Raw genomic sequence first — 14,337 nt, 5'->3', positions numbered from 1 at the left:
CTTGGACACCGATATTTAAATCTGAAATTCTCCTCATTAGGAAAGGTGAGAGAAGCCTAATAAGCACAGGTTTCAGAGTAACATCCGATGAAGTGAGCTGTAGCTCACGAAAGCTCATGCTCAAATAAATGTGTTAGTCTCTAAGGTGCCACAAGTCCTCCTTTTCTTTTTGCTAATAAGCACAGCTATACTTGCAATACTTTTGAAAAGACTACTTTGGAATTTATCTTTTGAATTACAGAATTGGAATAAACACAATAGGATCATTAATACAGACAATAAATTGTTATTAATACAGACATTATATACTAAAACTATTTCTAGGAAGAAGTCTGATGACAAGAAAAAGAGTGGTTTATTAATATCAGTAATCATAGAATCAGAATATCAGGGTTGGAAGGGACCTCAGGAGGTCATTTAGTCCAACCCCCTGCTCAAAGCAGGGCCAATCCCCAACTAAATCATCCCAGCCAGGGCTTTGTCAAGCCTGACCTTAAAAATATCTAAGGAAGGAGATTCCACCACCTCCCTAGGTAATGCATTCCAGTGTTTCACCACCCTCCTAGTGAAAAAGTTTTTCCTAATATCCGACCTAAACCTCCCCCACTGCAACTTGAGACCATTACTCCTCGTTCTGTCATCAGCTCCCACTGAGAACAGTCTAGATCCATCCTCTTTGGAACCACCTCTCAGGTAGTTGAAAGCAGCTATCAAATCCCCCCTCATTCTTCTCTTCCGCAGATGAAACAATCCCAGTTCCCTCAGCCTCTCCTCATAAGTCATGTGTTCCAGTCCCCTAATCATTTTTGTTGCCCTTCACTGGTCTCTTTCCAATTTTTCCACATCCTTCTTGTAGTGTGGGGCCCAAAACTGGACACAGTACTCCAGATGAGGCCTCACCAATGTCGAATAGAGGGGAACGATCACGTCGTCCCTTGATCTGCTGGCAATGCCCCTACTTATACATCCCAAAATGCCATTGGCCTTCTTGGCAACAAGGGCACACTGTTGACTCATATCCAGCTTCTCGTCCACTGTAACCCCTAGGTCCTTTTCTGCAGAACTCAATTTTTTTTTTTTTTAAAAACACTTAAAGGGAAAAACTGACCATTGTTATTTCTGAATTCCACAGCTGGCTGTTTCAGTTCTACAACCACAATTTAAAAATTCTCACAAAACTATGTAGTCAAATACCATTTTTCTTGGTGCACTGTACTTTATGTACTACCAAAAATTAACCATCCCATCCTACAGTGATAAGCACACACCCTCTTACTTCAAATTCCTCTCCAAAATCCACTTGTGGAGCCTACAAACATTAATCCCTTTAAAGGCAGGCCAGAGCCACCCAAAATTATAAAGTTAAGTTGAACTATCATCTGGTCTCTCAATGTTTTCTTGTCTGATCTCTAGTTTTCCAAATATAATCTCTTTAGTGCCAGGGACCAAGTTTTCCAGTCTTTTGTGTAAGACTTCCCAAGTAAACAATAACAGAATCCTAGAAATCTATGTCTGGAAGGGACCTCAAGAGGTCATCTACTCCCATCCCTCCAAGTTGATGCAGGATTAAGTACACTTAGGGTATGTCTACACTACGAAATTAGGTTGAATTTATAGAAGTCGGTTTTGTAGAAAGCGTTTTTATACAGTCGATTGTGTGTGTCCCCACACAAATGCTCTAAGTGCATGTAGTCAGCGGAGTGCGTCCACAGTACCGAGGCAACCGTAGACTTCCGGAGCGTTGCACTGTGGGTTGCTATCCCACAGTTCCTGCAGTCTCTGCCGCCCATTTGAATTCTGGGTAGCAATCCCAGTGCCCGATGGGGCTAAAACATTGTCGCGGGTGGTTCTGGGTACATATCATCAGGCCCCCCCTTCCCTCCCTCCTTGCGTGAAAGCAAGGGCAGACAATCGTTTTGCGCCTTTTTTCTTGAGTTACCTGTGCAGACGCCATACCATGGCAAGCATGGAGCCCGCTCAGCTATCCGTCACTATATGTCTCCTGGGTGCTGGCAGACGCGGTACTGCATTGCTACACAGCAGCAGTTTATTGCCTTTTGGCAGCAGACAGTGCAGTATGACTGGTAGCCGTTGTCGATGTAGTCCTGGGTGCTCTTTTAACCGACCTCGATGAGGTCAGGAGTGCCTGGGCAAACATGGGAGTGACTCATCCAGGTCATTTCCCTTTTAAGTTTAGTCTCATGGCGATTGAGTCCCATCGGCAGTGCACTGTCTTTTCATCAGCAGCCAGCAGAAGACGATGGCCAGTAGTCATACTGCACCATCTTCTGCCGATCACCCAGGAGATGACGATGGCTAGTGGTCATACTGCACAGTCTGCTGCCAGCAAGATGTATAAGGATAGATTAAGTGGATCAAAACAAGAAATAGACCAGATTTGTTTTGTATTCATTTTCTCCTACCTCCCTCCGTGAAATCAACAGCATGCTAAACCCAGTTTTGAGTTCTATCTTTGAGGGGGCCATTCAGTTTCTCGCAAAGCCACCCCCTTTGTTGATTTTAATTCCCTGTAAGCCAACCCTGTAAGCCATGTCGTCAGTCGCCCCTCCCTCCATCAGGGCAACGGCAGACAATTATTCCACGCCTTTTTTCTGTGCAGACGCCATACCACGGCAAGCATGGAGCCCGCTCAGATCACTTTGGCAATTAGGAGCACATTAAACACCACACGCATTATCCAGCAGTATATGCAACACCAGAACCTGGCAAAGCGAAACCGGGCAAGTAGGCGACGTCAGTGCGGTGACAAGAGTGATGAGGACATGGACACAGACTGCTCTCAAAGCACGGGCCCTGACAATGTGGGCATCATGGTGCTAATGGGGCAGGTTCATGTGGTGGAACGCCAATTCTGGGCTTGGGAAACAAGCACAGACTGGTGGGACCGCATAGTGTTGTGGGTCTGGGATGATTCCCAGTGGCTGCAAAACTTTCGCATGCGTAAGGGCACTTTCATGGAACTTTGTGACTTGCTTTCCCCTGCCCTGAAGCACGAGTACCAAGATGAGAGCAGCCCTCACAGTTGAGAAGCGAGTGGCGATAGCCCTGTGGAAGCTTGCAACGCCAGACAGCTACCGGTCAGTTGGGAATCAATTTGGAGTGGGCAAATCTACTGTGGGGGCTGCTGTGATGCAAGTAGCCCACACAATCAAAGATCTGCTGATATCAAGGGTAGTGACCCTGGGAAATGTGCAGGTCATAGTGGATGGCTTTGCTGCAATGCGATTCCCTAACTGTGGTGGGGCCATAGACGGAACCCATATCCCTATCTTGGCACCGGAGCACCAAGCCGGCGAGTACATAAACCGCAAGGGGTACTTTTCAATTGTGCTGCAAGCACTGGTGGATCACAAGGGACGTTTCACCAACATCAACGTGGGATGGCCGGGAAAGGTACATGACGCTCGCATCTTCAGGAACTCTGGTCTGCTTCAAAAGCTGCAGGAAGGGACTTTATTCCCAGACCAGAAAATAACTGTTGGGGATGTTGAAATGCCTATAGTTATCCTTGGGGACCCAGCCTACCCCTTAATGCCATGGCTCATGAAGCCGTACACAGGCACCCTGGACAATAGTCAGGAGCTGTTCAACTACAGGCTGAGCAAGTGCAGAATGGTGGTAGAATGTGCATTTGGACGTTTAAAGGCACGCTGGTGCAGTTTATTGACTCGCTTAGACCTCAGCGAAACCAATATTCCCACTGTTATTACTGCTTGCTGTGCGCGCCATAATATCTGAGAGTGTAAGGGGGAGACATTTATGGCAGGGTGGGAGGTTGAGGCAAATCGCCTGGCTGCTGGTTATGCACAGCCAGGCACCAGGGTGGTTAGAAGAACACAGGAGGGCGCGGTGCCCATCAAAGAAGCTTTGAAAACCAGTTTCATGACTGGCCAGGCTACAGTGTGAAAGTTCTCTTTGTTTCTCCTTGATGAAACCCCCCCATCCCTTGGTTCACTCTACTTCCCTGTAAGCTAACCACCCTCCCTTCCTCCCTTCGATCATCGCTTGCAGAGGCAATAAAGTTATTATTGCTTCACATTCATGCATTCTTTATTAATTCATCACACAAATAGGGAGATAACTACCAAGGTAGTCCAGGAGGGGTGGTGGAGGAGGGAAGGACAAGGCCACACAGCACTTTAAAAGTTTAAAACTTATTGAATGCCAGCCTTCTGTTTTTTGGGCAATACTCTGGAGTGGAGTGGCTGGGTGGCCGGAGGCCCCCCCACCGCGTTCTTGGGCGTCTGGGTGAGGAGGCTACAGAACTTGGGGAGGAGGGCAGTTGGTTACACAGAGGCTGTAGCAGCGGTCTGTGCTCCTGCTGCTTTTCCTGCAGCTGAACCATACGCTGGAGCATATTAGTTTGATCCTCCAGCAGCCTCAGCATTGAGTCCTGCCTCCTCTCATCACGCTGCCGCCAACTTTCAGCTTCAGCCCTCTCTTCAGCCCACCACTTACTCTCTTCAGCCCGCCACCTCTCCTCCTGGTCATTTTGTGCTTTCCTGCACTCTGACATTGTCTGCCTCCACGCATTCATCTGTGCTATGTCAGTGTGGGACGATAGCATGAGCTCAGAGAACATGTCATCGCGAGTGCGTTTTTTCGCCTTCTGTTCTTCGCTAGCCTCTGGGAAACAGAAGATCCTGTGATCCTTGAAACACATGCAGCTGGTGGAGAAAAAAAAGGGACAGCGGTATTTAAAAAGACATTTTATAGAACAATGGGTACACTCTTTCACGGTAAACCTTGCTGATAACATTACATACATAGCACATGTGCTTTCGTTCCAAGGTCGCATTTTGCCTCCCCACAGTGCATGGCTAGCACCTTCCCCCTCTCCGTGGCTAACAACAGGGAACACTTCTGTTCAGCCACAGGCAAACAGCCCAGCAGGAACGGGCACCTCTGAATTTCCCCTTAAGAAAAGCACCCTATTTCAACCAGGTGACCATGAATGATATCACTCTCCTGAGGATAACAGAGAGATAAAGAACGGATGTTGTTTGAATGCCAGCAAACATACACTGCAATGCTTTGTTCTACAATGATTCCAGAGTACATACTACTGTCCTGGAGTGGTAAAGTGTCCTACCAGGGTGGATGGAATAAGGCTGCCCTCCCCAGAAACTTTTTGCAAAGGAGTACATCCAGGAGAGCCGCAAATGCCAGGGCAAATTAATCATTAAACATGCTTGCTTTTAAACCATGTATAGTATTTTGAAAGGTACACTCACCAGAGGTCCCTCCTCCGCCTGCCGGGTCCAGGAGGCAGCTTTGGGTGGGTTCAGGGGGTTCTGGCTCCAGGTCCAGGGTGAGAAACAGTTCCTGGCTGTCGGGAAAACCGGTTTCTCCGCTTGCTTGCTGTGAGCTATCCACAACCTCATCATCATCATCTTCCTCGTCCCCAAAACCTGCTTCCGTGTTGCCTCCATCTCCATTGGAGTCAAACAACAACACGGCTGGGGTAGTGGTGGCTGAACCCCCTAAAATGGCATGCAGCTCATCATAGAAGCGGCATGTTTGGGGCTCTGACCCAGAGCGGCCGTTCGCCCCTCTGGTTTTCTGGTAGGCTTGCCTCAGCTCCTTAAGTTTCACGCGACACTGCTTCGGGTCCCTGTTATGGCCTCTGTCCTTCATGCCCTGGGAGATTCTGACAAATGTTTTGGCATTTTTAAAATTGGAACACAGTTCTGATAGCATGGATTCCTCTCCCCATACAGCGATCAGATTCCATACCTCCCATTCGGTCCATGCTGGAGCTTTTTTGCTATTTTGGGACTCCATCATGGTCACCTCTGCTGATGAGCTCTGCATGGTCACCTCTGCTGATGAGCTCTGCATGGTCACCTGAAGCTTGCCACGCTGGCCAAACAGGAAATTGAAATTCAGAAGTTCGCGGGCCTTCTCCTGTCTACTTGGCCAGTGCATCTGAGTTGAGAGTACTGTCCAGAGCGGTCACAATGGAGCACCCTGGGATAGCTCACAGAGGCCAATACCATCTAATTGTGTCCACAGTACCCCAAATTCGACCCAGCAAGGCCGATTTCAGCGCTAATCCCCTTGTCGGGGTTGGAGTAAGGCAATCGATTTTAAGAGCCCTTTAAGTTAAAAAAAAAAAAGGGGGGGGGGGCTTCGTCGTGTGGATGGGTGCAGGGTTAAATCAATTTAACGCTGCTAAATTCGACCTCAACTCCTAGTGTAGACCAGGGCAAAGATCATCCATGACTGATTTTTGTCTAACCTGTTTTTAAAACCCCCCAATGGCAGAGATTCCACAACCTCACTCAGTAACCTATAATGTTTTCAAGTGTATTCTTACTCAGAGAATTATATTTTTATAATGTTCTGTTGTTTCACAGACATGTGTACTTAGTATTAAATGCAAAAATTAACTTGTGTTAATGCAAAATTAATGTTGCATGAATAAGCACTTAATTCAAGAAATTCCAACAACTTTTGTTGTATATGGCAACTTGAACTTGGCCACAAACAAAAATATATTAAGTGTACCATATTAGAGAGTTACATTTAATAAATGAAAAAAACACAACAGCAATTCTACAGATGCCTAACATGGCCAAGTTAAACACTGTCCTTATTGGAGAACAGCAATATAAAAGAATCTTTGGAATAACAGAAGAGTTTTGCTTTTTATTCTTATGAATTTTAGAGTTTTAAAACTTGTAAAATATATATTTTCAAATGCTGAGAATTAGAAAATTGGTATGGCAGACTTTTCCTGATAGGGGAAGAAATGTACTATGAATTGTTTACAAACTGATTACTGAATAAAAGCCTTCCAATACTTGAGAAAAAAAAATCCATACAACTTCCAGCAACATGCAGTCATGTGCCAAAACTACTGTCAGTTTGACTTAAGTAAATTGCTACAAAATAAATGCTATGCTATTCTGCTATTCTTCATTTTGTTGAGTAAACAAGAAAACGTATCATCAGTTATTTAAAATCAGAAATATCCTATCAGCTATGACAGCTGGGGTCCTCCAAGTTTTCTGTAGCATAAACCACATTTTAGTAGGAACATTGCAGTTGGGAGGAGAGGTGGTCCATGAGACAGTCAGTTAACATTCTGTTATTACTACAGCAACAATTGCTTGCATGGAAAATATCAGGAGTGTGTTTGCACTAAAAAAAACCCACCAGCTAAAAATGCTATCATTTAGCAATCGAAAATGAAAACTAGCTTCATGTGATTAGCCCTCTAACCATGATCCACACATCAGTTCAGGAACCTCCAACTCCACCAGTGATCTATTCTTAATGACATTTAATAAAACCTAGAGAAGGTCTGTCCTGAACGTGTCCCAAAGACAAATTGCAAAAAGACACCCCATATGCATGTAAGAGTTTGAAGAGGGGGGTTTTCTGAATCAAACAAATTAACTAAATATTATTACGCACCACGCCAGTGTTTTGCTGGTGCTGTATTCTAAAGAAGAGAAGCTGAATCATCAAAAGGTTCTTTCCAGTATTCTCTGCAATCACAGTAGCTTTGCCCATATTACAGGGAATTGGCACGTTAAAACGTTGTCAGACTAGCCGCCTTGTCAGACTCCTCAGGATCACACACAAAATTGCTGCCAACAATTTAGACAAGATTTGTATCCAGCAAGGCTTAACCACAGCACCAGTCTCCATGGTATGACTGTGCTCCATGTTAGGGCCAGGGTGGACCAATAAATAAAAAAATTAAATTGCTAGCATATTTGGCCTTAACACTCCTCACATTACCATCCCACACAGCATCATCACTGCTGAGAGGGCCAGTCTGAATCACTTTCTGCATTCCAGCCTACATTAACAGGGGTTCTCAAACTTTTTCTTTCTGAGCCCACCCCACCCCCGCACTATAAAAATTCCATGGCCCACTTGTGCCCCAATAACTGGTTTTCTGAATATAAGAGCCAGAAACGGCATTACAGGGTAGCAAGCAGGGAAATTGCCTGGGGCCCCATGTCACAGGGGCCCCAGCGAAGGTACATTGCTCAGGGTTTGGTTTCAGCTTTCTGCCCTGGACCCCAGCAAGTCTAATGCTGGCCCTGCTTGGTGGACCCCTGAAACCTGCTCCCCCCCAACCCCCCGAGAGTGGGCCCCAGACCCATGGATGAGAACCACCGCATTAGGTGATTCTCCAAGAAAACATGTAATAGTTGTACATTCAACCTGGCTCTCAGTACTATCAAAGTGGTCAGTTACATTTAACATTATAGCACAAGGTAAAAAAGCACCATCTTTGGTCAACAGTGGACCAGAATACACATTCATTTACAACTCTTTATTAGAGAGGTTACACTTGCCCCTAAAGTGATATAAGAAATGTCATATTTTTATCAGAGAAATGGCTATCAGATTCATATCTAAATAAAGATCTAAATATTTTTCAAAGTTTTTCTTCCTCTTCAATAAAGGTCCTCTATAAGAGGAGAAAGCCAAAGGGAGCTAAAAATCAGCAATCCAAGTTTGGTCAGTTACCTTACCAGTAAAATCAATAACTGCTTCAAAAGAGAGCACTGGAAACCACCACTGATACCACCCCGCCCGCCCCCAGCCGCCGCAACACTATAACAGACTAAATGATAATTGAAAGAATTATTTTGTTAGTTATTTAAATCTAAGCTAAGCAGCTGTGCATCTCTAATAAAATTTAGACATCAGATCCTAAAAAATGTTAGTGGGGATATTTCCCTAGACTTCCTATTGCCCCCAAATATACCATAATGTTGAATTTTATTAAATTGCTAGTTAGATGGGGTGGAATGGAGTTGACATTGAAATACATTTTTAATAATCACTCAGAAACCTACTCTTAAGAATAGACTCAGACTATCACCAAATTATTAAACCCTGCCTTAATACAATCAGCCAAGTCTACCATTTAACCCCTCTGCTAGTTTCAAAATGCAAATTTAAATTTCAGTCAACTATTCATGGTATTCTCGTAGTATTTTCCTCTACAGTTTCCCATGCTATATTACTTGCTCATCTGCTAGTTTCCCTTGATGTGACCTACTTAACAAGAGATCTACTTCCATCAAGACAACAATTACAACAGCTGTGCTGATGAAAAACAATAGAGCTATTTCAATGAACAGAAGAGTATTAGGTCTGTTTTAATTATCTTAATTATTAACCCTTCCAACTCCCACAACAAAATCTATTTTCCAACAAAGTGTTCCTGCAACTAATTTTCAATTAGGAAAAGCAAAAAAAAAAAAAAAAAAAAAAAAAAAAATCAATAAAGCCCACAGGATGTTGTGTAGGCCTATGGGGAAATGCAAGTAATCTCTTTCATTACCTGTACATACATATTTTGAGGCAGGCAAGGAGCCTAACATAACTAACTTAACAGAACAAAGCTAGAGTAACAAACTACTTCAGATAGCTGAAGTCATTTTTAAGTGAAAGTACTTAACAAGTTCTATAATTTAGACCCATCACTGCAAATGGGAGTATTTCATGAATTCTTTCGTAAGAGAAAGAACAATGACTCCCATAAGAAGTATAATTCAAGCTGTCTCCTGGAGGGGTGGCGGGGGAGAAGAGAAAGAAGGAGAAAACAAGAGGGAAGGTTTTCTTCCTATAGGGACATTACACAATCAAGTTAAAGCAAACCTGAAACTTCAAATTCACAACAGTGGATAGGGGATAGTTCTTTTGTTTCTAATAATCCAAAATTCTGTCCTCTGGTAGGAGCATGCCCAAAATTTGCACTTTACAAACGCAAGTTTTACAAATCCCAAAGAAACCAGATTTTTTGTTTTAATACCAATTTTAAAAAGTTTTAAACAAATATGCATTACCCTGAACATTTTGTAGCATGGAACCAGATAATGAAGTTATAAACAATAAATGAAATTAGCTTCAGTTTGGGGGGGGGGGGGGCAGGAAGAGAGATGGGCGCAGGTGGGATTCTGGCTCAGGCTAGGTAGCCTGTCTAGCAAGAAGGGCTCAAACATTTTATCAAGATCCCAGCTCAGATATATTTCAAAGTTGGCGAAAGGTACTGCATCCACTTCAAAAACTAAAAGCCACTGAAAGTAGCAAAGAATTGAGTACCTGTTCAGTTTTACACCAAGCTGACTTCCCTATTGTTATGTCTGTTCTATCTGAACATATAAAAACTTACCCAGTGACTGACTAACTTATCTGGATTATTTTTTCTGCTTCAGATTACAGTTTATTAACTTTAAATACGTATATCAGTGTTCATTAAAAGGCTGAATGTAAGTGACCCAGTATGAGAGAGAAAGGAATACCCGATCCCAAATTGGTATCATGGGAGTGAATTGTCTGTGGAAATGATTTATTTAAACAGTGTATCGGCAATATTAAGTACCTTTGCTTTTCTATTTGTGTTGGAGAGTTAATGAAATATTTGACAACATCCCTAACTGGACATATCAACACAAACCATTGTTTTGTGGATTATACAAGGTATATGTTAGCACAGCACCAAAGATACTAGATGAGCTGCAGTGAAACCCTGTTGCATTGTAACAACTTGAGGGCACTAACTCAATTAAAAAAAAAAAAAAAAAAAACTGGCAATGGCAGGAGCCCCCATTGTGTCATCATGCCCTACCACTGGGGGTCTTCAAAACTTGGCAGCTTGACATTCTATATCCTGGAATTATGAGACACTGTCCTCCACCCCACACGATGTCTTGAATGTAATTGTACCTGCTATTAGCCACTGGATCGTGGAGGACAGTGTCCAGCTCCACTCGAAGATGGGGAATCCACTGAGATGGTGTTAACTGACATTCCCCATTTTTCACAAAACTGTGGCTCTGCAACTCCTTAACTCAAGGGTGCAATCTATGACCCTGACACTGGATGAGGCTTGGATAAAGAGGTTGCCCAACATGGGATAGACATGCCCGCCCGCCCACCCCTGCCCTTTCTGTCTTAGACCTGCTATTAACACTTTCATACAAACTTGCGGTGCTGTTGCTAAACCTCAGGGCAAGTACCTGTACTGGTAGAATTATGCTCTAAGAGCAAAGTATAGGAAGCATTTGTGAAATTGTCCAATTGGGAGATGGAGAAAGTATCTTTCAAATATACTTGTGTCATGAAGCCCTTTCAAATATACTTGTGTATCATGAAGCCCTGTATGTTGATTGCAGCTAGTGTACATTTGAAGATCTGCCTTGAATTTATTTCTTCATAGAGCTGTTGAGATACAAGCTGTTCTACAACTGCTCTGTAGCCAACTTTTATTGGACTAGAAACAATATGGAGTAAATGCCCTGTTTCCTCTGTAGGGACAGGATAGGTTCCATTGCTCCCAATCATGGGAGAGTTAGGATGACTGTCTGCATGTCCTGACTCCTCCTCTTCCTCAAAAAAAGAGCCCTTAAAAAAAAGTCTAAGTCGGAGAGAAACCATACCTTGCAATACTCCTTACCGATATTAGTATTGCTTGTGAAAGCATGCAGGGGGCACTTAGATTCAGATGACAAGTTCATTTTGGTTTATTTCTTTATATTGTTGGCTCTGACAGTAGTCACGTCCGAAGGAGAGGGCTGAGATGATGCCTGTCTAGACTTGGCTACCTTTGAACAGCCTGTATAGTGAAAGGGCCACTCTAAGGTAAACAAAAACAACACAACAAAACCTCTCAATTAGAAGTGACAAGACCCTGACCACCAAGGAAACAGGCATACTTATCTTTGTTAGTGATGCCAGAATAAACTTTAACTGGTGTAAACTGAGGAACCTTCTAGCCTTATAAAATGGTGGCTTGAGGAAGGAAGGAAGGGATGACAAATATTGGGGACCAAAAGGCATCTAAAAGCCTGCCAGTTCTTCTACACCTGGGCTGCTGTTCCTTCCCTTATTCAATAGCAATCTGCAAGGGGAATGAGGTGGAGGGGGTGGTGAGGGCCTGGCAACCTGCAGAAGAAGATGGGAACAATAATCTGGACGTTAGGGCGTGGTGACCCACAGCAGCAAGAAGGAATTACAACCCAATTCTATAGAAGTCTTAGGTGTGGCAGGAAAAACCTATCCCACTATTATACTTTACCACAGAGGGAAGATATAGTCATAGGTTGCCTTGGGTATCTGTGGTTATCATAAGAATAGTTTACAATACTCAGTATGCTCTTGATTGGAAGTCTATCCTCTGTTTCCCCCCCAGTATATTTTAACTATCTGATTTGGAGTGCTGGCCTTCCTCCCCTAAGGGAGAATTCCCTTGGGGGAGGCGGCAGGGTAGAACACCCCGGACAAATTGACAAATGTCTACAGCCTGGGTCTTTTCTGCACTGATTTGCCATAAAGCATCTGTAATGACCATGCTGTCCAGTGAGGAGGCACAGAAGAGAACGCCCACGCATACCTGGCAACGATATCACATCACTTTGGCAGGAACACTCACTATGGTGTTCATGGACTGCTGGTTTAGCAAATACACTCTTTGAAGCCACACCTGTAGGCACTGAAGGTGGTGCCAGGCATATGGTGTGACGTAAATGCACAAAGCCGTATGACCAAGGAGAGACAGGAAATCTTGATAGGTACTCAAGAACTGCTTATGATCTGGTCTATGTCTGAAACCTGTCCCTTTGCAAGTAAGCCCTTTCTGTGACTGAATTTAAACTAGTCTGCATAGGAGTGAGGATGAACTTTTTGGTGTTTACGCTGACCCACAAAGAGAAGTTGCAGCATTGTCAAAGTTGATGCATAAGCCTCTTGGAGTTACTTGGCAACAAGGAGCCAATCATCAAGTTAGGGGAAGACCGTGAAACCACAGCATCTGATATAGGCTGCTACTACAGAGAACACCTTGTTAAAGAACCTACGGACAGTATCAATGCCAATAGGGAGTACTTTGTATTGAAAGGGGTAGAGTCCAGTATGAATCTGAGAAAGAATCTGTGAGCAGGATGAATGTCCATATGGAAGTAGGCATCCTTTATGTCGAGAGCTGTAAACCACGTCCCACCATCAACCTCAGCCTGGACCAGCCCATACAAGAGATCCACTTCCTAGACATTACAGTCCTAATAAGTGATGGTCACATAAACACCACCCTATACCGGAAACCTACTGACCGCTATTCCTACCTACATGCCTCCAGCTTTCATCCAGACCACACCACACGATCCATTGTCTGCAGCCAAGCTCTACGATACAACCGCATTTGCGCCAATCCCTCAGACAGAGACAAACACCTGTCTGCCTGTGATGTGCAGGTGAACGAGCCTCTGATAGTATGGCTGATGTGATTAGGCCCTATGATGGTGTCCCCTGAATAGATATGTGGACACAGTTGGCAACGGGCTTTGTTGCAAGGATAGTACTCCTTTTCTTTTTGCGGATACAGACTAATGGCTGCTACTCTGACAATAATTAACCATGAGAAATACTTCCCAAAGGGTGAAGCAGATTCTCCAATACTAGTAACTTTTAAATCAAGATCAGATGTTTTTCTAAAATATGTGCTCTAGTTCAAATAGGAATTCGGGGAAATTCTATGGTCTGTGTTATACAGGAGGTCAGACTCTGTGATCACAAAGGTCCCTTCCAGCCTTAAAAATCCACGAAAATAAATTGCAGTAGAAAACAAGTTTTACATCTACCAATGTGTATTTTCAACCATAAACTATAGCTGTGGGTATCTGTGTGGGAGAGATGGGATGGGAATGAGGATATTTCATGGCCACAGAAGAAATTAGAATTGCTGTGAAATGTGGGGTTGCTGCCACAGAGTTCAGTCCTACAGTGCCACTGTGTACAGAGCCTCAAACATTCTGCAAACTTGATCCCATGTGTGAGTAAGCACCGAGGAGCATTCTTGAAATATTTAATAGTATAACTATAGTAGAACCTCAGACACCTTCTACAAACACCAAAGTTACGAACTGACCAGGCACCATACACCACTTTTGAAGCGGAAGTGTGCAATCAGGCAGCAGCAGAGGGGGGGGAAAAGAAGGGAAAAAAAAAGCAAATACAGTACAATACTGTGTTAAACTACTAAAAAAAAAAGGGGGGGGAGTTTAAAAATTAAGGAAACTGTTACTATGCTTGCTTCATTTAAATTAAGATGATTAAAAGCAGCATTTTTCTTCTGCATGGTAAAGCTGCATTAAGTCAATGTTCAGCTGTAAACTTTTTAAAGAACCGAAATATTTTGTTCAGAGTTACGAACAATCTCAATTCCCGAAGTGCTCGTAACTCTGAGGTTCTATTGTATTCGAAGGGGAGGATTATTTATTACAAATAAAATGCTTGTAATTTGACAAAAAAAAGTTACTGCTTCTGCCTTCAAAAACCTTCAGGGAA

At 43.5% G+C, this 14,337-nt stretch overlaps 1 protein-coding gene across 3 annotated transcripts in view; it reads right to left on the bottom strand.

Annotated features, from left to right (window-relative positions):
• Positions 1–14,337, bottom strand: part of FAM117B (family with sequence similarity 117 member B) — a 106,509-nt gene that overhangs the window by 58,567 nt on the left and 33,605 nt on the right. Inside the window, exon 1 of one of the 3 annotated variants that reach the window (XM_074967948.1) lies at positions 4,480–4,585. The exons of the other annotated variants lie outside the window; for them this stretch is intronic. Within the exon in view, the coding sequence (XP_074824049.1) occupies positions 4,480–4,558 (79 nt within the window). The 5' untranslated portion in view covers positions 4,559–4,585. Of the gene's footprint in view, positions 1–4,479; positions 4,586–14,337 lie in introns of those variants that run through there. 3 annotated transcript variants of the gene reach the window in all.

Source organism: Natator depressus, chromosome 11 (genome assembly GCF_965152275.1).
Source record: "Natator depressus isolate rNatDep1 chromosome 11, rNatDep2.hap1, whole genome shotgun sequence".
NCBI classification, from domain to species: Eukaryota; Metazoa; Chordata; order Testudines; family Cheloniidae; genus Natator; species Natator depressus.
The sequence above is the reverse complement of the archived record's forward strand: the minus strand, read 5'-3'. Positions and strand labels throughout refer to the sequence as shown.